Source organism: Vulpes vulpes, chromosome 2, assembly GCF_048418805.1.
Source record: "Vulpes vulpes isolate BD-2025 chromosome 2, VulVul3, whole genome shotgun sequence".
NCBI classification, from domain to species: Eukaryota; Metazoa; Chordata; class Mammalia; order Carnivora; family Canidae; genus Vulpes; species Vulpes vulpes.
The window spans coordinates 20,645,411-20,668,426 of NC_132781.1; the positions used below are offsets into that span (position 1 = coordinate 20,645,411).

General features: G+C 55.1%; 2 protein-coding genes across 18 annotated transcripts in view; both read left to right on the plus strand.

The window, feature by feature from the left end:
* The window catches only part of ZNF385C (zinc finger protein 385C), a 52,552-nt gene that overhangs the window by 26,654 nt on the left and 2,882 nt on the right, over window positions 1-23,016 (plus strand). For 4 of the 16 annotated variants that reach the window (XM_072747187.1, XM_072747191.1, XM_072747184.1 and 1 more), the window contains exons 3-6: window positions 16,796-16,941; window positions 18,762-18,872; window positions 20,470-20,635; window positions 22,600-22,893. In XM_072747187.1, coding sequence (XP_072603288.1) covers window positions 16,796-16,941; window positions 18,762-18,872; window positions 20,470-20,635; window positions 22,600-22,893 — 717 coding nt within the window. Of the gene's footprint in view, window positions 1-3,876; window positions 3,949-16,792; window positions 16,942-18,761; window positions 18,873-20,469; window positions 20,636-22,599; window positions 22,894-23,016 lie in introns of those variants that run through there. The other 12 variants (XM_072747186.1, XM_072747190.1, XM_025987005.2 and 9 more) reach the window with 4 other exon arrangements.
* C2H17orf113 (chromosome 2 C17orf113 homolog) lies at window positions 7,475-16,440 on the plus strand. Of its 2 annotated transcripts, XM_072747181.1 has the most exons (3): window positions 7,475-7,526; window positions 12,128-12,864; window positions 13,920-16,440. In XM_072747181.1, the coding sequence occupies exons 2-3, from the start codon at window positions 12,322-12,324 to the stop codon at window positions 15,402-15,404; spliced, it is 2,028 nt and encodes a 675-aa protein (XP_072603282.1). In that variant the 5' UTR covers window positions 7,475-7,526; window positions 12,128-12,321; the 3' UTR covers window positions 15,405-16,440. The 2 variants fall into 2 exon arrangements, with proteins under 2 accessions (XP_072603282.1, XP_025842787.2); XM_025987002.2 differs by lacking the exon at window positions 7,475-7,526 and having other exon boundaries at window positions 12,002-12,864.

The following is a 23,016-nucleotide window of genomic DNA, read 5'->3' on the forward strand; positions in this document are numbered from 1 at the left end:
AGATGTGGCCAGAGACAGACTGCCCAAGGGAAGGGGGACCCCTTCGTGGGGCTTCCTTCTTCCCACGGTCCTCATCCCCAGAGTTCTGGGTAGGGTTGTGGGGACACCAGGAGACATGATGCCTGCTACTCCTCTCCAGATGATTAAATGGGAAGTGAGTCACTGTCCCTCCAGTCTTCTGCATGTGCTGGTCTGAGCCAGGATTCTACTCAGTGCCTGCCCTTGGGTATAATGGTCTAGGGGGGAGACAGCATTGGGGCCAGACCTTTCTTTTTTGGGGGGGGGGCAGACCTTTCTAACAGCCCTGCTGAGGGAGTGAGCAGCACTGTGGGAGCATGAAAGAGTGATGACTAATGCCTAGTGCAAGGGTGAAGGGCCCTCAGATTTCTGGGAACCCTGGAATTGGAGGCTGCAGCCAAGAACCTGTTTGCTGTTGGCCTCATTACTTCTGAGGCTACTCTAGGCCATGACCCCCCAACACCCACCCACTTCCATGGATTTCTCCTGTCTCCTGGGCTCTCTGAGAGCTGGGGGTGGGAGAGGCAGCCCCAACAAGAAGATGCTAGCAATTGCCCTGGGGTTAGGAGTGGGGGTGAAGGGACCTCAGCCATGCTGCAGGCCTCTCCCAGCACTTGGTGGGTACTGGGCCAGAGCAGAGAGCCCTTAGGGTGCAGCTGACCGGGGCAGCCTCATCCTCTGAACAACAGAGTCACAGTAAACTTTCAAGAGCCATGAGGCAAAGTATGAGGAGCCTTTACCACAGGGCTCTGTTGCTAGACACTAGACACGTGAGGTCTCAGGTCTGTGGCAGCTAGGAGGACCACTCGTTTGTTGGCAGGCTGCTGAAGGTGGTGTGGGGGTGGGATGGTGCTCTGGGAGGCCCCCTGGAGCTGTCACTTTGATTAGGGGTCTGTGGGGCTGGAGGCTTGCAGGGTGACAGGCCGTCACAGGCAGTGAGGCGAGGACCCTCTCCTGCTCACGCCCCTGAGGCCATCCGTAGGAGGGGGGGCGAGGACTCTTCCCTCTTCTCAGAGGCCTCCTCACTCAGCCATACCTAAGTGAGCCTGGAACACCTGGGAGGGGGCACAGCATGGGGAAATGTCAGGTGCCCATGTCCACACTTCCCCAATTCCCTCCTGCAGGTACTTCCCCAACTTCCCCTCCCCACCCTCCACCTTATCTGTCTCCTACACAGCAGGCCCTTTCATTCTGCAGGAATGTGTGTATGTGTCTTGAGCCACCTTTCCCCACCCCCCCTTGCCCTTCCTCCACCCCTCACAGGGTGCCTGTGGGCACCAGGCACCTCCACCCCAATAAGGCTGAACTCAGTGACCCTACTGATGATCACACACATGCCTGTGCACACACACACACACACACACACAAATTTTAGGTGGTTCTTGAACACCTACACAAAGGTTTACTGGTTCAAGCCTCTTAGCCCCAACCTCTAGTGTGGATGTTGGGCCAGCCCAGGGCAGGAGAAGCATCCACTTAGTACCCAAACTGCTTGGAAAGCACTTCCATGTGCAGCAAGGCATTCCCTCCTCACCCAGCCACACCTGGAGTAGATGCTGGCACTCAGTTCTCACTTTACATTGGGATGTTGGAGCTCAGAGAGTTTAGCAACATACCCAAAGGCACAGAGCTGGGTTCAGGTCCTAGCGTGTCTGACTACCCTCCTTGCTGCTGAGGAGAGCAGCATATATTAAGAGACATTGGACCTTGGGGAGGGATGGCCAGAGAAGGCAGACTGGCTCCCAGATGATTCCACAGTACTCAGAACCCATGGCTCTCCTCTGCCTTGTGCCTTGGTATCCTCCACTGGAAAATGGAGATGCCAGCCATCTCCCACTTGGTCTCACCTGGCTGGGGAGGGGAAGGGAGCCTCCCGAAGCCAATCCCTCCCATCTCCCTTCTCTTGGCTGGACTGACCCAGCCATACAATTCACTGCAACCACCCCACCACCACCACCATACTGCAACATGACACCAGAGCAGAGAGAAGGGGATTTTGAAAATGACTTAAGTTCTGACTGGGTCAGGGGGGCCTTGGGTGGGGAGTGCAGAGTAGACTCTAAGGGGGACAGGAGAACACAGATGAAGTCTGATGGTAATGGATTTCAGGGCAAAGGTGCTTTGGGGGTGGCCAGGCATCAGAGTGGTAGGTGGAGGCTGTCCCCCCCAACCCCGACCTACCACCCTCAAATCCCGCCCCCCCAGCTCCTGTTCTAATCAGGCCCTCCATCTCCTCTTAGAGTCTTTGACTGCACAAGCCTCTTGCTGCATTCTGAGCCCCAGAGATCAAAGACCTTGAGCTCAGGTCACGCCTGAGTCACCGGTTTGATGAGCTCCTCACCCCCCACTCCCCGCAGATGGATTAATTTCAGTCCCATCAGGAAGCCCTGGAAGGCCTCCAGCCTGTCCCCCCAATCGCTTCAGTACCTCCCTTGGCTGCTGATTCCTCCGCGGGGCCCCTCAGTCCATCCCAAGACCTTTGGGTGCATGTTTCAGAGAAACTGGGCTCCCCCGAATGCCACTGGTAAGTTCTTCTTGCAGTCTAACCAAGAGTGCTAGGTGCCTGCCCTTGGGTATACACAGTCTAGACTGCTGCTGTACTCCGCCAGTGGCAGGTGACACTCTCCCTGGACCACCATCACATCCTCCTCCCCCAGGGGCGAACCTGACCATCAGACACTCCTCCCTCCCAGGGACCACCTGGAAATGCAAGCTTGTCTGGGTAGAGAATTAGGGGGCTTAGCTCAGATCCCTGTCCTCAAGAAGACAAAGATTCCATCTGTGTCTGGGTGGGTTAATTAGCCGTGGGCTTGAGTTTCCTTCCTCTCCCCAAACGAGCAACTCCGTCCCCCCAGAGCCTCTTCCTAACAAACCTGTTTTCAGGAGCTGCTGCTGCCAACCCCTCCCCAGACCCTCTGCGGGCTGTACTGGCTGCTCCAGAGATTACAGGTTATTGTCTGGTGGAGACAGGATGCTGGGGGGGTGGGGGGCTAGTGCTGGGCCTGGGCTTGGAATGCCAGACTGGATCCAGCTGTGGGTTGGCTGCCTCCCCCCCACCCCCATTCCACTCCCTCCCAGTCACCAGGTGCTCAGGTGAGTAGAGAGCTGGCCCACAGTCAGGAAGAGGAGGGGGAGGAAGGAGCCAATGGAGGAAAGCAGAGACTAGGGGGGTAGGGAAGGGTCTGGAGCAGGGGAGTAATGTCAGAAAGGTTCTAGCTGACCAAATGACCACCCCCCTGCCCGCACTGCCCACCCCAGGCATTGCCCAGGTAGTAGGTCCAATGGCCCTGGTACTGGACTAAGAGGGACAAGCCGCCTGGGGCTCCCTTCCCCCAACACCATGGCCAGTGCTCTGGGATGAAGTGGTAAGGCCTTTCTGGGCCAGTTTCCCCTTCAGCCAAAGGAGGTAAATATAAGGGGACGATGGGCCAGAGGATGGAGCAAGGCTGGGTAGGAATGAGGGCTCCTGCAGCAGCAAACCCTGAGGCAGGGCTTTAAAGTTCAGCAAGAACTTTCTGGCAAACTGAGAAGGGGCTGGTAGCCCCTCCTTTCTGGAGGTCTCTACAGGCAGGGTCAACTCTGCACTGAAGTACAGGATACACTAGCCCGAGACTCTGGGGAGGAGGGGGATGGATATCCACCCCCCCCCAGGCCCCACATCTGCCCCATCCTCCACCCTTGGGGCAGGAAGTGCTCTATGCCTTCCACCCTGGTTGGGATGGGAGCAACCGGGAACCTGGCAGCTCCTTCCAGGCAAGGCGAGAAAGGGCCCTGCCACCGCTGCTTTCCAGCAGGAGTCCCTCCCTCCGCCCTCCCCTCCTGTCCCTCGCATCCCCACCCCTTCCCTCTGTCACTCTCTGGCTGGTTTCATTCGCTCCTCAGACGGCGCTCCGCGGTGCCTCCGAAGGCGAAGGCGGAGAATGCTCTTGGGTGAGTGCTGAGGATGCCAGAGCATGGGGAGGGGGCTCCCAGGAGGGTGGGTCTCTCTTCTCCCTGCCCAAACGTTGGCTGCTATTGTGGGTCCCCAAAAGTTGTCTGTGGAGAGATTCTGGTAGCTAGCTGACTCTTGGTACCTTTTCCAGGTCCAGGGCTGGGCAGGGGAGCCCCCACTCTGGCGGGGAACAGAGGTGGGCATGGGGGTGAGGGCAGGACTGGTCAGGAAACAGGAGGTACACCCTGCCTGAGGGAGGTGTGCTACACTCTGGGCCAGATGCATATTGCAGGAGCCTGTGCCAGAGGCTCCTTGTATCAAATCATACCTTCAGCTGCCTCCAAGGGGCTGCCAGGAGCCTCCAAGGAGGTTTGTGGCAGGTGGGGCAGAGGGATTGTTGAAGAGGGAGTCATTATTTCAGCAGAGAGAGAAAGAGAGAGAAGTGGACAGAGAGAGAGGGGCAGAAATCTGGGTAGCTCCTATCTGAGATCCAGCCACTGCCCTAGGGTTAACACCTCTGCCCCCCACCTTTATCCATGGTCTCCGGGCTCACCTCTCCACACACGGGTTGTCTGGCACTCTTTGAGGGAGACAGCCATTACCTTTTCAGAAGTATTTTTGGGAACCCCTTCCATAAAAGCAAGGGCTGGAGGTAGAGTTCTTCTTGTGTCTGGTCTTGGGGGTCTCCCTCCAGCTCAGGAAGGGGGCTCTGGAGAATGTGGGGAGCACCCTCTGGCCATGGTGAAAATTCTAAGCTGACTGGGGAGTGGGCAAGGAGATCTCAGATCAGTCCCCCCATTCCCTACCTTTGCTCTGTCTTCCTCCTAGACTCCCATTTCCTTTAGTTTTGGTTTCATCTGTGATAGGATGGGCAGCTTACTATTTGAGATGTGTGTGTGCCTCAGGGAGGACCCTCCCATCTGCCTTTATGACTTGTGATGGGGCAAGAGAGAGACTCTGGGTTTGGCGACATGAGCTTGTGTGTTTATCTGATGCATTTGATGTTGGAAGGGAGGGTGTGCGCATACACCTATCTCTGGGCATATGCGTCTGTACATAGGTCTTTGTATATACGTGTCTCTGTGATGGTGCGTGCCGCTGCCTGTCTGTGGTTTCGATTATCTGTATATGCCTTACTAGAGGTCCGGGTGCCCTCCTGTGTCTGTCCCCCTGGGTATATATGATCTGAGTGTGTCTTTGTTGATCTTGCCTGTCTATGTGTACGTGCATGCTTGTGCGTAGCCTCTGGGCCCTTCTCTGCCCCCCGCCGGTGTGGGTGTCTGTCCATCTCTGCATGGGTACCACTTCTGTATATGCACACATCAATGTGCCTACATGGTCTCATCATGAGGGGATGTGTGTAAGTGTGTGCCTTGGTGTTTGTGCCTGTTGCCATCTATGTGGGTGCCTATGGATCTCAGGGTGTGTGTTCCTGTGCTTTCCTGTGGATCTTTCCAAGCAATGGCAAAACAGCAGGATGTGGTTTGCCCCGATCCTCTCCCTTGGGTGGCAGCCAGAGTGAAGTTAATTCATAAGACACCTGCTCTGTGCCCCAGCCTCAGTTGGACCCCAGGGGGTGGCCTTTTCTCTGCTACTCAGTTTAGTATGTTTATGTTTGACCAGAGCCACAACCCACCCTCTTCCAATGAGCTGTGGGTCCCAGCTGTGGACCCCTGGTCAGAGTGGGGAAGGGAGGGACTTAGCCAGGGTGTTGTGCTGCAAAATGCTATCACAGAAGACCCCTCCTCCCCCATACCTGAACTTTTCATGGGTGTGGGGCTGTGCGGTCCCATCCTGGGACAGGTTTAGGGTCTGCAGTGTCTCCTTTCATTTGAGTGTACCCACAAGCCAGGCAATCTCGTGTGTGTGCATGTGCCATGACTCATGCGTCATCCCAGCAGCCCTGGGGGCCAGGGTTCATGGTGAATGTCAGCAGCAGACGGTGGGTGGTACAGAGCAGTGCTGTGTGAAGGGTGCTGGGGGAGCTTCCAGAAACCACCGGAGATGCCCTGACCTCAAATCAACGTGTGGCCTAGGCCTTGTTTAGAAGAGTGTAATCCAATGGGGGGGGGGGGGGGGGTGCCGCTAGGAGGCATTTCTGAGTGACTATATTGATGGGAAGGGGAGACTAAGTCACCAAGTGCCTAGGCGCCCCCCCCCTCTTTTTTAAATATTTTATTTATTTATTCATAGAGACACACACACACAGGCAGAGACACAGGCAGAGGGAGAAGCAGGCTCCACACAGGGAGCCCAACATGGGACTTGATCCTGGGTTTCCAGGATCACACCCCGGGCTGCAGGCGGCGCTAAACTGCTACGCCACTGGGTAGGCGCCCCCCCCCCCCCTTTTTTGAATACTTCTGTATTTTTATTTATTTATTTATTTATTTATTTATTTATTTAGTATTTTTATTTTTAAATATTTTATTTATTTAATGAGACAGAGAGAGGCAGAGACACAGGCAGAGGGAGAAGCAGGCTCCACGTAGGGAGCCTGACGTGGGACTCAATCCCGGGTCTCCAGGATCATGCCCTGGGCCAAAGGCGGTGCTAAACCACTGAGCCACCAGGGCTGCCCAGGCGGCCCCTTTTTAAATGGCCTCCACACCTAGCTCATTTCTTCCTCAGACCCATCCTGCCCTGCCCTTTCCTCCTCACCCAGCCTTAATTCCCACTTAACAGATGGAGGAAACCGAGGCTTATAGGTAAGCGTCCAGCCCAAGGCCTCAGAGTTCAATGTCCCTGGAGCTCCAGGGCAGGCCTCTGGACCCCAGGTCTGGGAGGGATGGTCTGCCACAACTCCACATTCCTCCATCACGCCCTCCCCTCTCCTGGGAACCCACACAGGGGTGAGGGTCTCCTGTGCATCTTAGAGCTCTCGGAAGCCATCAGGCCTCTCTCCACCAGCACCCATCCCCCACGGGATCCAAGTATTCCCATTACAAATAACTCACTAGATTAAAAATTGAGCTCCCAGCTCACTCTCTGAGCTTCCCCACCAGGCCAGGAGTATTGAGGCTTCCCGCAGCAGCCTCCCCTAGCCCCCCGCCCCGACCTTTGCAGACCGCACTGTACTTCCAGCTTCCCCAGGGTTGCTGCGTGCCCCGCCTGGGATGTCTTCCCTGGTAAAACTTCTCTTGTCGGGCACTTAACCTAATACACTGTCCCCGCAGACCTTCGGCTTCACCGCCCCCCCCCCCCCCCGCCCCCTCTTCCTCTGCGATCCCAAAGCATTTTGCTGGGGCCTCCCAGCGCTCCGCTTGGCTCGCCCCGGGGAGCTCGCCCCGGGGAGCCCCTCGGGAAGGCACCGGGCCGGGCCGAAGCAATGGGCCTGCCCCCCTCGCGCTGGCGGGACAGCCCTGGGCCGTCTCCTCTCCGTCCCCCGCCGCCTGCGAGCGCAGGCCGCGGTGGGGGTGGCCGCGGCGGGCGAGCCCCGGGGCGCGGGCAGGGCGGCCCTCGCCGGCTGCTGGCGCCTCTGCGCCCCGGCACCGCTAGTGGCTGCTGTCGCTCAGCGGAGCCCGAGGAGCCCGCGGCCAGAGCGTCCACCGCGCAAGATGGTGGCTCCCGAGGCTCCGTGAGTGTGTGCGGCTGGCGCGGAGCCCGGGCCGGGCGGGGCGCCCCCTCCCGGAGCTTCCGGCCGGGGGCGCGGGGGGGCCGGCGGGGGCCCGGCGGGCGGGGCCGCGGCGCGGGCGGAGCTGGGGGGGGGCTCCGGGACCTCGAGGGCTCCCCCCACGCGCCCCCCAGAGGAAGCTCCCCAGCCCTCCGCGTCCCGGCCGGGACGAGCGGGGAGCCCCCACCTCCCTCCTCGGCCTCCGCCCAGAGCCGGATCCCCCTGGGGCCTCCCTGAGGGGCTCTGGGCGGAGGCTGCGGACGCCCTGCTGGGGCCGCAGGAGCGCTTCGAGGCTGACCTGCCAGGGCGGCCGGCACACAGTCACCCCAGGGCCCCACAAGTTGTGGCGGCTCACCACCAGGTGCGCAGGGTGCCCAGAGGTGTGAGGGACCTGGGTCTGCAGGTGCGCCCTCCTGGTCACCTTTTGTTTGCACCCACCCCAGTAGCTAGCCTGGCTCCCCCAGGTTGAGGTAGAGGAATGTGCATGGCTTCGGCTGGGTTGTTTTAGAGCAGTGCGGTCCAATAGAACTTTCTGGGGTGAAGTGATGTCCTCTGTCTGAGCCATTTACTACAATAGCCAGTAGCCATATGTGGCAATTGAGATCTTGAAATGTGGCTAGTGAGATTGAGGAATTGAATTCTAAAATGTTTTTCTGATTTTTTTTTTTTTGTAAAAAAATATTTTATTTATTTATTCATGAGCGACGCAGAGACAGAGGCAGAGACATAGGCAGAGGGAGAAGAAGGCTCCCCACAGGGACTCCATCCCAGCACCCCGGGGATCACGACCTGAGCTGAAGGCAGATGCTCAACCACTGGGCCACCCAGGTGTCCCATGTTTTTCTAATTCTGATTAATTATAAACAGCCACATGTGGTTACTACCTACCATATCTGACAGTGCCGTTTTTTTAAAAAAATTATTTATTTATTTATTCTTAGAGATGCAGAGAGAGAGAAGCAGGCTTCATGCAGGGAGCCTGACGTGGGACTTGATCCAGGGTCTCCAGGATCACACCCTGGGCTGCAGGCGGCGCTAAACCGCTGCGCCACTGGGGCTGCCCTGACAGTACCGTTTTAGAATCCATCTTTCCATACATCCTCCCAGAGTGCCTACTCTTTTGTTCTTTAATCAAAAACATCCTGGGGATCCCTGGGTGGCTCAGTGGTTTAGCACTCGCCTTTAGCCCAGGGCGTGATCCTGGAGTCCCGGGATCAAGTCCCATGTGAAGTTTCTGCATGGAGCCTGCTTCTCCCTCTGCCTGTGTCTCTGCATCTCTCTCCGTGTCTCTCATGAATAAACAAATAAAATCTTAAAAAAAAAAAAAAATCCTAGGTCCCATAGTAATTTTATTCTTCTGCAGAATAGGGCAGGATAGCTGGTTTCTAGGTATATGGAAAGGAGTTGACAAACTTCTGAAGGGTACCCCCTTGGAGTTGCACCTTCTCTCCATCCTAAGATCCTTTGGATGGTGGTGGACTGGACAGGGTCACAGAATCATGGGATCTCGGGAGGAAAGGTCAAAAGCAGTTGATTTAGCCACCCAACAGGTGCCCAAGGCCCCACTCCGTTGTTCTTTCTGTTTGAAAACTGGTGCTTCCTTATTCACTCCCCAAATTTTGTGGAGCACCTGCAGGGTGCCAGGCAGCATTCCTTCTCAGAGGTTCAGATGTGAAGTTAGTTACCTTTCCTGCCCTCAAGAAGCTTGCATTCTTGAGAGAGAGGGAGAAGAAGGAGAGAGAGAGTGCCAAGCAATAGAAATTGGAGAAAATAAGATTTGTAAACCCCGAGGTATACAATGGAGGAAACAAACAGAAAGTAGTGACAGAAAAGAAAGGGATCTCCTGGGAGGGGATAAAGAAGTCTCCTTGGAAGAGGGGACCAAAGGGGAAGTGAAATAGGCAGTGTCCAGAGGAGTTGGAAACATTCTAGAAGAAGGTACAGCATGTGCAAAGGCCTTGGGGATGGGAACCTGGCACTCTGGAGGAACTGAGGGAAGGCTAGTGTAGCTGGAAGGGGAGAGAGGCACAAGTGGCTACCAGAGAGGTCAGCAATGCCTGGACATCTAGCTGACCCTGAAAGGGATCCTGGCACTGGCCTCAGAGAACAAGCAGTCACAGAGGGCTTTGAGCAGTATGTTTTCAAAAGCCCCCTCCACCTGCTCAGAGAGGGGTAAGAGTGGAAACTCAGAGTGCCATCCAGAAGTGACTGCCATAGTCCAGGCAAGAGATGCAGGATGTCCTGGATGAGGCTGGTGGCAATGGCATAGAGAGAAGACACAAGTTATGGGCAGATGGTGGAGGTGGAGCTCAGAGAGCCTGTGGATAGACCAGATCCACAATGTAGAAGAGAGCAGGGGCTGGAGGGGCAGGTTTCTGGCCAGAGCATCTGGGTAGGAAAGCATGTGTCTCCTGAGCTGGAGATGACTAGGAAAGGAGCATATTTGTAGTGACAGACTGATAGTTCCATCTAGACAAGCCACAAAAGTGATTAGATCAAGAGGTGTGATGCCTAGAGGAGTGGCTGGGGCTGGGGTTATTTCAGGGTGACCAGCAGAGGTGGTTCTGAAATTTGGGGACAGTTTTAGGTTAGGAAGAGGAGGAGGGGATGACATCAGAGGCCGAGGAGTGCTGATGGGGACAGTGGACATAGGGTCTTAGAAGCCAAGGAAAACGCATGTTTCAAGGAGTGTGAGGTGAGCAGTACCAAATGCCACTTGGCATCTAAGGGAAGAGGACTGATGAGTTTCACTGCATCTGGCACTTCCCTTGTACTGAACAGGCTGCCCCTGGAATTCTGTTCATCTGCCCTCGTTTTACTTATCTACTAAGTGCTAGGTTCCTTGAAGGGTGCTACGTATGTCTATCAGGAGGACAAGACAGTCCCTGCTTTCCCAGAGCACAGTCATCTAACCAATAGCCTCAGAAACAGGAAATTCTTTCATACAGCCCAAATCTGTCTTTCCATTCTCTTAAACAACACACTTTTGCCAAAAGGCATCTGCATGCTGAGCCCTGTACGGGATCCAAAAATGAACAAACGTGATCTTCGCCTTCCAGGAACCAAGTGCATAGACACACAGAGAATCCCTGGGTTTACCATATTGTATTACCCCCACACAGAGAAGTATGGGATACTAGAGGACAGGCACCAGCCGGAGTTGGGGGTGGAATCAGGGTGGCAGAGGGGATGCAGAGCTGCTCTCTAGGAATGCATGGGAATTAGCCAGGGAGGAGGGATAGGAAATTCCAGGCACAGAGGATGAAGGCAGGAGCAGAGTAACAGCTGGGTGTGTGGGGGGAATGGTAAACCTTTGGAGCTGGCCCTGCAGCCAGGAGCAGCAGGAGGCTGGGGAGGGCCTCGCTGGCTCATGGTGAGGTACGTAGATTCAGGCAACTACTTAGGATACCAGGGAAGAGGTGGAAGCAAGGGAGCGATCCGTGTGTGAACCTGCTTTCTGGATGCTGAGCAAGGGATGAATTTGGGGGCTGACTGCAGAGGTGGAGGTAGAGGCATAATCCAGGTGAGATAGTGCAGACTAGAGTCTCAGCGTGGCCTCTGGGGTCAAGTGGACGTAGATACTAACTCTGTCTCACCCACTTACTGCTGTGGAACCCTGGGCAAGGCACTTAAAATCTCCCAGCCTTGGTTTCCTCTTCTCCAAAATGAGAATGATACCACCCTCAGAGAGTACTTGCAAGAGTAATCTTGGTCTTCTCATGTAGTCACTGCAAAGTCCTTAGCACAAGACCTGACTCGGTTTACAGCTGACAAATGGTGGTCACTGCTGCTGTTAGTAGTAGACATTTAGGGGACAGGTTGAGGGATAATAAGGAGTTTTGGCCGTTGGCTGGACGTGGCCTTCTGGTCCTGAACGGCTCACCTGGCCTCGTGCCTGGGGTGGTAGAAGAGTGAGCAAGGTACAGGCAACCAGCTAGCTCCTTCAGTCTGGGGCCTGGCCCCCACTTCTGGGCTTCCCTTCCCAGAACCACACCATCAGGGTGCCTATGTGTGCGTGTGAATGCACTTGTGTGTAAGTTTAGGGAAGGGAGATCCAGAGAAAACAAATGCCATTCCTTGGCCCCATGGCTCTGAGAGCTCAGCTTTGTGCTAACTTCATTCTGATGAAATAAATGATTGTGGACTGGAGAGACTGGCCATCCCTTAAATGAGGAGTCAAGGTCTGAATTTCAGTTCTAGTTCAGTCACAGATCATTCATGAGCCCTAAGAACTGCTGTCCTGGACCTGGACTCAGTGCCCCCACGTATAAAATGTGATTGGACAGATGATGCCAGTCTTTCCAGAGCTGAGTTCTCACATACTTCAACAATCAAAGCAAATCAGTGCCTTGTCCCTGATTGGAAGGAGACCCTCAGAGTGGGCTGGGGCCCCTAAGCCGTCCCAACTTTGGATAAAATTCTATGGCCCTTTGCATGACTCCACTCATTCCCAGTAGTCCTTCCCCATTCGGTCTAGTCCATTCGTCAGTTGGGGAGTGCTCTGCGGGCAGCATGAACCCACGGTGGGCCCCCTAACACCTCTCCCTTGTCTCTTTCATCTCCAGTCTCCCACCGGCGGCGCGGGAATAAACTTCCCCCGCTAAGTTAGATGGATGGTCCCCATTAGCCTGGCGTGCTGCTCCCCTCCTGCCTCCCCACCAGCTTCCATTGTCAAGGGAGGTGCTGCTGTGTGCAGGGGGAGGCTGGGGGCCCAGAGCATTCGGGTGGGGGTTGGGGGTGCCCTGCCCCTCTAGTAGGAATGGTGCCCCCAGGGAAGAAACCAGCCGGAGAGGCCTCCAACTCCAACAAGAAGTGCAAGCGTTACTTCAATGAGCACTGGAAGGAGGAGTTTCCTTGGCTGGACTTCGACTACGAGCGGAAGCTGATGTTTTGCCTTGAGTGCCGCCAGGCCCTGGTGCGGAACAAGCATGGCAAGGCCGAGAATGCCTTCACGGTGGGCACGGACAACTTCCAGCGCCACGCCCTGCTGCGCCATGTCATGTCGGGGGCCCACCGCCAGGCTCTGGCCGTCAACCGGGGCCAGCCCACTTTTGAGGGTCAGGCTGAGGGAGGAGGGGCCTACCCAGACCTGGAGACCACCCCCACCTCCAGGGGCGTCAAGGTGGAGGTGGACCCCGCCAAAGTGGCCGTGCTGACCACGGTGTACTGCATGGCCAAGGAGGACGTGCCCGACGACCGCTGCTCTGCCCTGCTTGAACTGCAGAGGTTCAACCTGTGCCAGGCACTGCTGGGCACAGAGCATGGTGACTACTACAGCCCCAGGCGGGTGAGGGATATGCAGGTGGGTGGCAGCCAGAGGTGTGGGGGAGGGCTTGAGGAGGGAGGACATCGAGCTGGTCTGGGTGCAGTGCCAGCATGCCAGGCCCCCGGGGCAGCAGCCAAAGTACTTCATTCATACCTTCACCCAGCAGAATCTTTCACTGAGGCGTACTATGTGCCAGGTCCTGGGCTAGCTGCTGGGGGCACAGCCACAAAGAGGCCAGACCAGGCCCTGTCCTCGGAGGTATGGGGGCTTTCCCTCACTGCCTAGGCCAGAGGTGCAAGCTGGTCACCTTGGGGGCTTGACTGACCCACAGATGTATTTTGTTGGTTTTCACAGTGCTTTTGGAAAACCTAAGTTAGTTTCCAGGTTAAAAAAACAAAACACAAAAACCAGAGAGATTACATATAAAAATGTGGATTTGTGACTTCTGAAAAGCTAGGTCCCTGTGCTCTCATGCCATGAAGACCAGACCCACAGCCTCTCCATTCCCTTTGGGGTATCACTGACCCTCATCAAGCCCCATACCACCTACATGGCCCCTTGGGCCGTGCGAGTTGCAGCTCTGTCCAAGGTACCAGCTGTGTGAGTCCTAGGGAGTGGCATGAGGGTGAGGGGAGCTAGATCTCATCCTACAGAGAGAGATGACAGACGGACAAACTGAGCATACAGTTGGGGCTCTATGTAACTAGGAGGGAACATGTCTGTCAATTAATCCCCGAGCAGCAAAGTGGAGGAAGAGCCCCAGGATTAAGAGCTGGGGGAATGCTGTCGAAACTACACACAAAATGCTGCAGAATCTTTATAGTTCCTCAAGCATCTTTACACTCACAAGCACAGCCAGTGTAACAAAAAGTTACATTTATAATTGACTACAACCTTTTAAGGAGCTGAGAGGCAGGTAGTAGCCTGATTTCAGAGCGGAGAAAACTCAGGCTCAGAGAGGTGAAATGACTTGCCCAAGGTCACAGAGCCAGTAAGCAGCAAAGCCAGGATGGGTCTGTCTGCCCCCAAGGCCTCCCCTGCTCAGGACAAGCCTAACTTTGTCCCTCCCTTTCTCTCCCTGGCTGTCCCAGGTGGCCATTGCCAGTGTCTTGCACACAGAGGCCTGCCAGCGCCTGAAGGCATCCCCGTATGTGGGGCTGGTGTTGGATGAGACCAGGGACTGGCCTGAGTCCCACAGTCTGGCCTTGTTTGCCACTTCGGTGTCCCCCTGTGATGGCCAGCCGGCTACCACCTTCCTGGGCAGTGTGGAGCTACAGGAGGGTGAGGCCACTGCTGCCCAACTCTTGGACATCCTGCAGGCCTTCGGCGTGTCTGCTTCCAAGCTGGCCTGGCTCAGCTCGAGCCTCCCCAGTGACCGCCTTGGGCATGTGAGCCCGCAACTCCGGGCTGCCTGCCCACTGCTCACGGAGCTACACTGCCTCCCTGGCCGGACAGATCCCGAGCCCCCTGCCTACCTAAGTGAATACGAAAGCGTGCTGGACGCCCTATTCCGGCTCCATGGTGGCCCCAGCTCCCACACGGTCCCGGAGCTCCGGGCGGCACTGGACCTTGCAGCTATTGACTTGGCAGGACCGCGGCCAGTGCCCTGGGCGTCCCTGCTGCCTATTGTGGAAGCAGTGGCTGAGGCTTGGCCTTGCCTGGTGCCCACACTGGAGGCCTCTGCCCCCACCTCCCCTACGGCGAGGCCACTGGCTCTCGCCCTGCGCCAGTTCACCTTCGTGGCCTTCACCTACCTGCTGCTGGACACTCTGCCCACCGTGCAGAAGCTCCCCCTTGTCCTGCAGCCAGAAGAGCCAGACTTAGCCTTGCTGCAGCCCCTGGTGATGGCAGCGGCGGCCTCCCTCCAAGCACAACGCAGCTCTGGTGGGGCGCGCCTCCAGGGCTTCCTGCAGGAGTTGGCTTCCTCCTGCCCCGACTCTGGCGGTGGGCGCTGCACCTACCGCGGCGTGGAGCTGCTCGGCTACTCTGAGGCCGCCGTGCGGGGCTTGGAGCGGCTGCGGGGGGCCTTCCTGGACTCCATGCGGAGGGGACTGTGGGACTCCTACCCCGGGCCCTCGCTGGACGCCGTGACCGCCTTCGCGGCGATCTTCGACCCGCGCGGCTACCCGCAGGCACCCGAGGAGCTGGGCGCGCACGGCGAGGGGGCGCTGCGGGTGCTGCTGCGCACCTTCGCTCCCGCGGTGGTGCGCCAGCGGGCGCTGGGCGACTTCGCGCTCTTCAAGCGCGTGGTGCGCAGCCTGGGGCGGCTGGGCCCGCGCGCCCTGTGCGCCAAGCTAGCGTGCGCGCGCTCCGAGCTGCACGAGCTCTTCCCGGACTTCGCCGCCCTCGCCGCGTTGGCCTTGGCGCTGCCCGCGGGCGCCGGCCTCCTGGACAAGGTGGGCCGCAGCCGCGAGCTGCGCTGGTGGGGGCCGAGCGGGGCCGGGGAAGGCCGGGGCGGCCCGGCGGTGAAGATCGCCGTGGATGGGCCGCCGCTGCACGAGTTTGACTTTGCGCTGGCCGCGGAGTTCTTGGAGAGCGGGTGGGCGGAGGGGCTCCTGGGGTCGCAGCTCACGTGAGGGCGGCCGCCTTCCCTCCGCCCCGCCGGCCGGGCGCCCGGGGCCCTCCAGGGGCCAAGGCGGATTTGGCCAAGCTGACCGCCTGACTGTGGCCTCCCACCGCCCTGGCGGGTGCTTGCTCCGCTCCACGCTGAGCCTGGGCAGCGAGCTGGCAGAGATGCTAGATTTGGGGGCACCCTCCACATCGCTCCAGCCCTTGCCAGAGTTTGCTGAGGAATAGCGCACCTTTTCCCCTCTGGATCCAGCCCAGGTTGGGGTCCTAGAAAAGCTGAGGAGTCTTGGTCCGAGGGAGAGAGGAAGACTGGGTCTCAGGGATTGAGGGAAAGGAGAATGGATTCTTGGCTCTTAGCTCCCCTCCTGGCAGCATATCTTCTCCTCAGACAAAACTGGAGAGCAGATGACTTTCCTTGGTTTTGACACACAGCATGGCACCTTCTCTGTGCACGGGCTACCAGTTCAAGGGAGGTAGTGGTGCCCTCCCTCCCCTACCCACTGATAGGTAGGCTGCCTGGGGTTCTTCTGCATATGGCTGTGTATATAGACATATACATCTGTAAGTGTAAAATAAACCTATCTTGAAAATTGTTAACACAAAATCTAAAAGGACTTCTTACGGTTTTGCAATGAGAAGGTCCAGGAAAGTCCCAATGGACTGGATTTATTTCTAATTCTTTTCTTCCTCAAAGTCTGGCTGCGCCCAAAGTTCCTAGCCTTCCCCTGCCCTTGCCTCAGACCTTTAAGACCAAAGACTGTAAAACCACCAGGCTGGACCGGCCAACTCTGAGGACCAGCCTCCAGCCTGACCCAGGGGCTGGAGGGCTTTCTGCCTCCTGGGAGGAGTCGGGCCTCAACAGAGCTAGGGGAACACATCCCTTCAGATTCCAGTGGGTTTGCCATTCTTTCTGTCAGCCTTGCTGTACATGATGTGGGGATCAGGGGGGGGGGGCAGTTAGTGAGAGGGGAGGGGGGCTGGCCTTTCCCCAGGCCTCCTGGGTTTGGGTTTGACTTGCAATAAATGGAAACCCGGTGCATCACACAGTCTCCATGGTGGTGTGTGTGTGTCAGGACTCCTCTGTCCCCTCCCTTGGCCTGACTCTCCGTTAGGGTTCATTGGGGCCCTCAGGCTGCCTCCGGAGGGGATGCGAGGGGCGTCCTTCGGGACTGGGAACTGAGAATGATGTTCTCCCTGATTCTGCTCCCCCAGTTGAGGCGAGAAGAGGCTGGGAGTGCCCCTGGGGCTTAGCCAGTGCTACTCTGTGAGGAGGGAGACAAGATTTCTGCCCTGGCCCCATGCCCAAGAAGCCCATCAGCCTCTTTTCCTGGCCATGGAGGCCAATGCGAGCCCTGTGGCTCCCCCATTTCAGACCCTGCCCTTCTTCCTCCTGCAGCAGGCCCGGCCTCCAGCGCCCCCAGCCCCCTGCTGGCCTCCCTGCCCCTGCCTGCCAGGCCTCTGCAGCCCCCGCTGGACTTCAAGCACTTGCTCGCCCTCCACTTGAATGGCGCCACCCCGCTCAGTCTCACCCCCAACTTCAGCACGGTATGGGGGGCTGGTGGGTGGGGGGCTTGCAGCCGAGCCTGGGGGTGGGCAGGGAAGGTGGGTGCAGCTGGGCTGGCTCTCAGAAGCTGGGTATCCAGAGGAGCAACATCCCCAAGAGTGACTAGGCACTCCCCAGACAGGGGCCCCCGGGCCGGCTTTCCCTTAGGCCAAGGAATGGGGATGGTGTCACCCCCACCCCAATAACAACTGCTGGGCCTGGAGCCTGGAGGTTACCCTTGAGTGTTTGCATAGGGACATTTATGGGTGATCTGTGCGTGTCTGTGTGCATTTGGGGTGTGCTCTCAGTTTTAGTTTATGTCTGTAAGTGTCTTTGTGTGTTACTTGTGGATGTGTGTGTTTATAAACAAATTCTTTGTGCCTTGGTAATTGTATGTAGTTAATGTATGTACCTGTGTCTCTGAGAGATTTCTTTTGTGTCTTTGTGTCAAGTCTGTACGTATTTGGTGTGTGTCTGACCTGTGTGTGTGTGTGTGTGTGTGTGTGTGTGTGTGTGGTTTGGGAGATTGTGAATTTGTCTGTGGAAATGTGCCATTTGTACGCGTATGGGTGTGTATCTTTCTGCATGGCTCTGTGATTGTAACTGCCATGGACTCTGAGTCTTTGTATTTCCACATGTGCATCTGTGTGAATGACAAGTGTAGGGAGCATGAATTTTACTTCGCTACATGAGCTAGAAGATGTACCCCCCTTTCTTTAATTCTGAAACATCAGGTGTAATCATCAAGGAGCCCTACTCCATCCTGACAAGATGGTGGGAAATTCAGTCACAGTAGCCCTTAAGAGTCCCATTCTTTCCAATCTACGGGTCACCCAAAGGTCTGCAGGAGCTTGAGAGCCATGTGGAGAGGCTCTCCTGTTCTTTGGTCCCTTCTATCACTCGCTGACACACCATGTCCACGGCCCCTTGGAAGCTAGTATGGCTTTGGTTGCCTGCATCGTGGGGCATCCTGTAGACTATTCTGGCCTGGTGAGGTTGAGATGAGGGTTAGAACCTCTTTCTGTGCTCAAGGAAGTTTCTGAAACCATGCTTTCCTCTCAAAACCTCTGTTCTCTCAGGAAGGTTTGGAGAGTTCCTCTTGATAGGCAAACCCAGACAACTTCTGCTTTTAGACCAGTAAGCAGCCTCTGAGAAAAGGGAACATAAAGGCTTAGTTTGATAGAAGGGAAAAAAGAAAAGTTAAAATAAGGAAAAAAACACATAAATTAATATTCCAAAGAAATAATCCTACTATGGAGGTGGCCTCCATGTGTTGCCACCTGCCCCTTCTCGGCCCCATTCCTGCCCTGGCCATGCTCTCACTCACCCTCTCAGGCCCTGTGACAGTGGCAGAGATGATAAGATAAGCTGTCTCTCCTCTAGCCCCCGGGGCCCAGCACAAGGCTGGGTTATGGAAGAGGATTTCTAACATAGACTCTTTGTCCCCTCCCTACTTCTCCCTGCCCCCAGCTCTGTTCCAATAGTTATGATTCTTGTGAACAAGGGGATAAAAAACAACCCAGAGACCAGAGGGGCAGCAAGAGATACCAAGGTGATCATCAGGACATGGTTCTATTTCTCATGATCATGGAGGTGACCCTGGCCATCCTCCTGCCTCCAGGCAGAAGCCCAGGCGAACAGAGAAAGTCAGCCAGGGAAGAGACTGTTCGTTTTGTGGGTCTTCTATCCACAAGGATGGGGAAGTTCTTCCTGTGTCCTGATGCTTGCCCTCCTCAATAGTCTTTAGTTTTTGGCCTTTGTGTATTGCCTCCACTTCCAGAGCCGACCCCAGAGTTATTGTGCCCTCCCACCCCCTTCACAGATGGACCCGATCCAGAAAGCTGTCATCAGCCACACGTTTGGGGTCCCTTCCCCTCTGAAGAAGAAGCTCTTCATTTCCTGTAACATCTGTCACCTGAGGTTCAACTCAGCGGTGAGAGGGAGTAGTGGAAACAGGCTGGGGAGGGGGCTGGGAAGGAAGAGGGCTGGACACTGGCTCTTGGGATCTTTCCTGAAGGAATAGGACTGGCAGAGGGACTGGACTCTGTATTTCCTATCTCTGGGTGCAGAAGGGGCGCTCCCAGTCCTTTACCCATCCTGCCCTCTCTTCTCTCCAAATTCTTCTACCTCATCTCTAGTGGCCCTGGGGACTCCATTTCCCTCCCTTCTGCTTCTCTCCTGTGTTCTGGATCCTTCTGCCAGAGAGAAGACTGCCCTTCCCTGCTCTGGGTCCCAGGGGCCTGGTTTGGAGCTGAGTTCTTAAAGCATCCGAGAGCTAATGTGTTGAATATGTTCATGCCCATCACCTTAATTAGTTTTCATGATACTTTGTGAGATGGAAAGAGGTGCTATTATTATCCCCATTTTTCTTATGAGGAAACAGCCTCAGAGAGGTTAAGTGACTTGTCTGAGGCCACACAGCTGGTGAGTAGCCGAGCTGGGGTTTGAACCCAGGCCTGGCTGACCCCATGGTCAGCCTACTGACCTTTATACCACAACCTATCCCTACATAGTGGAGAAGCTTCATTCTGGCCTCCCAGGGAAGATTTACCTTCTGTATGAACAACTCTGGGGCTTGGTGAAAGGGTCTAGGGAGGGGGCACAGGGACCTGTCTTTCCTATACTTGGGAGGAACAAGCAGTGACCCCTGGTTGAAGCAGGGAGGGCACTAAAAGGCCAGACTCAGGGGTTCCCTCCAGGTTTTCAGGTTATGTGAGCCTTGCAAGAGATGGACAGGACTTTACTTGGAGGGAGGGGCCGTGTCTTCTCCATGCTGGGCCCCTGGCACAGAACCTGGCAAAGAGCAAATGCTCAAAAACCATTTGCTGAAAAAATGAACAAAGGGATAAATGTTCTGGGGTGCACATCCCCCAAGTGTGAGGACTGCTCTATTCTTTCCATTTGTGCATTTATGAACTTGTAAACTCACATTCGTAGAGCACCTGCTCTATGTACTAGGCCCTTGTCATTTGTGTTCTATTTATTTTTTTTTATCTATTTATTTATTTATTTATTTATTTATTTATTTATTTATTTATTTTCTTAAAGATTTTATTTATTTATTTGAGAGATCAAGGGCAGGGGCAGAGGGAGAAAGAAGCTCAAGTGGACTCCTGGCTACATGTGGAGCCCACCTTGGGGCTTAAACTTATGATCCCAAGATCAAGACCTGAGCCAAAATTGAGTCAGCCACTTAACCAACTGATTCACCCAGGCGCTCTTCATGTTCTTTTTAATTCTTACAACCCTGTGAGGTCACTATTGCCACAAAGTTTATGAGTCAGCAAACTGAGGTTCAGAGAGGTGAGGCAACTAGCCCAGAGACACACAGCTAATAAGTGGCTGAGACAGAATTGGAAGACAGAGGCTGTTTGCCTGGGGGCTCATGTATGAGAATGAGTTCTATAAACCCTACAGCCACACACAAGCTGTGATGACAAGGATTCACCTCTTGTCTGGCTGGAGCCCCTCATGGAGGGGACATGCAGATTCAACAAATAAATGGTGACCCCAAGCCCTCCCCTCCTCAGAATCAAGCCGAAGCACATTACAAAGGCCACAAACATGCCAGAAAACTCAAGGCTGTTGAAGCTGCCAAGAGCAAACAGAGGCCACAAACCCTGGCCCGGGATGGGGTGCTGGTGTCCCCAACCCCAACTCCAGCCAGTGGATCCCCTGGAGAGCCGCAGAGCAAAGGTCAGTCCTGAACTCTTCCCCACTCCTCCCCACTCCCCAGTCCGAATCTGTTTTCTGGTGAGGGTTTGGGAGCTTTCTGCTTTTTATTTTTGCTTGTGTTGGGATAGCCCATACATACAGAAAAAGGCACAGATCGTAAGCGTTGAGCTCAATAAACTTTCCCAGTCTGAAAATACTGAGATCAAGAAACCAGACACAAGCATCCAGAAGCCCTCCCAGGGCCTCCTCCCAGTCACTACCGTGTTATATTAGCTTCCCAGGGCTACTATAGTGATTGACCACACTGGGTGGCTGAAAACAAGAGACATTTGCTTTCTCATAGTTCTGGAGGTGAGAAGTTTGAAGTCAGGGGTGACTGGGGTTGATTCCTTTGTGGGGGATCAGAGGAAAATCTGTCCCATGCCTCTCTTCTAGCTTCTGGTGGTTGCTGGCCATCCTTGGTGTTCCTTGGCTTATAGATGCGTTCCCCCCAATCTCTGCCTCTGTCTTCACATCACATTCTCCCCGTGTCTCGGTGTCTCCACATGGTCTTGTTTTGTTTTATTTAAGTTGTTAGTTAATATGTAGTATATTATTAATTTGGGGGTAGAATTTAGTGGTTCATCAGTTGCATATAATTAATACCCAGTGCTCATTATATCAAATGCCCTCCTCAATGCCCATCACCAAGTTACCTCACCAGCAACCTCCCTCCCCTCCAGCAATCCTGTTTGTTTCCTAGAGTTAAGACTCTCTTGTGGTCTGTCTCCTTCTGTTTTTATCCTATTTTATTTCCACATGGTCTTCTTATAAGGACACCAGTCATTGGATTAGGGCTCACCCCGGTCCACCATGATTTCATCTTAACTACTTAATATCTGCAAAGACCGTGGTTCCAAATAAGATCACACTCTGAGGTTTCAGGCAGATGTGAATTTTGGGGTGACACTATTTAACAACCAACACCCCTCTCCAGGGGATCTTGACTTTTCTGCCATCGATCAGTTGCCCCTGGTTTTGATGACTCCTGAGTATGGAGGTTTTGTGTCTGGCTTCTGTATTGTTCCATGTAGCTGTAGTTTGTCTTTTTCATTGCTGAGTAGAGCTCTCTCTCCATCTCTCTCTCTCTCTCTCTCTCTCTCTTTTGAGTAGAGCTCTAAGAGACCATACACTCTTTTTAAAAATATACTCTCCTTTTATGGACATTTGGATAGTTTCCAGTTTTGTCTTTTCTTTTTTAAGATTTTATTTATTTAAGAGAGAAAGAGAGAGCATAAGCCGGGTGGGGAGGAGCAGAGGGAGAGGGAGAAGGAGTCTTCCCACTAAGCGTGGAGCGGGACACGGGGCTCCATGCCAGGACCCTGAGATCAAGACCTGAGCCAAAGGCAGCCCCGGTGGGTGGCCCAGCGGTTTGGCGCCGTGTTCAGCCCAGGGTGTGATCCTGGAGATCCAAGATCAAGTCCCACTTCGGGCTCCCTGCATGGAGCCTGCTTCTCCCTCTGCCTGTGTCTCTGCCTCTCTCTCTCTCTCTCTGTGTCGCTCATGAATATGAATAAATAAAATCTTAAAAGACCTGAGCCGAAAAGGCAGATGCTCAGCCGACTGAGGCACCCAGGCACCCTGGAAAGTTGGAAAGTTTCCAGTTTTATGCTATTATGAATATCGCTCTATGAATATTCCAGTGCATATTTTTGGTGACTTCCGCTTAATTAACAGTTAGCTAACAATTCTGTAAAGTATTGGCTATGAGGGCTTTCTGAGACCCCTCTGTCCAACTTTATATGTTCAGATGGGGAAGTTGAGGCTTAGAGGCCCAGGTCTGCCCAGTGAGTTGGTGGGAGAGTGGGGTCTGGAATTCATGCTGGCCATCCCTACATCAGGGACACCTCCACTCTGCCATGCCACTGGCATGCCATGCCAGTAATACCACTACTTAAAATCATGGTCTCAAGATGATTCTTACTTGATGCCTTCCATCTCCCCAGCAGTTCCTGCAGCCCCTCCTCCTGGCCCCCAACTCCAGCCACCGCTGACTCCGGACCCCACACCCAGGGAGCCGGCTCACTCAGACCTCTTGGATCCTGCCTCCTCTTCCTCTTCTTCCTCCTGCCCACCCTGCTCCCCGGAGCCTGGGAGAGAGGCACCAGGGCCTGAGCCAGCAGCAGCTGCTGTGGGAAGTGGTGTGAGTGGAGAGGGCAGGGGCGAGAAGGGGCGCCTCTACTGTCCCACGTGCAAGGTGACCGTGAACTCTGCCTCTCAGCTTCAGGCTCACAACACAGGTCAGTGTGCTGGAGTCTAGGGGAGGAGAGGAGCAGGCCAACTGCTCTCGCCAGCTGCAGGCAAGCTGGAGTTTCTGGGCACTTTGCTTAAGGGCTTGGTGACACAGGCATTGTGTTCAGCAG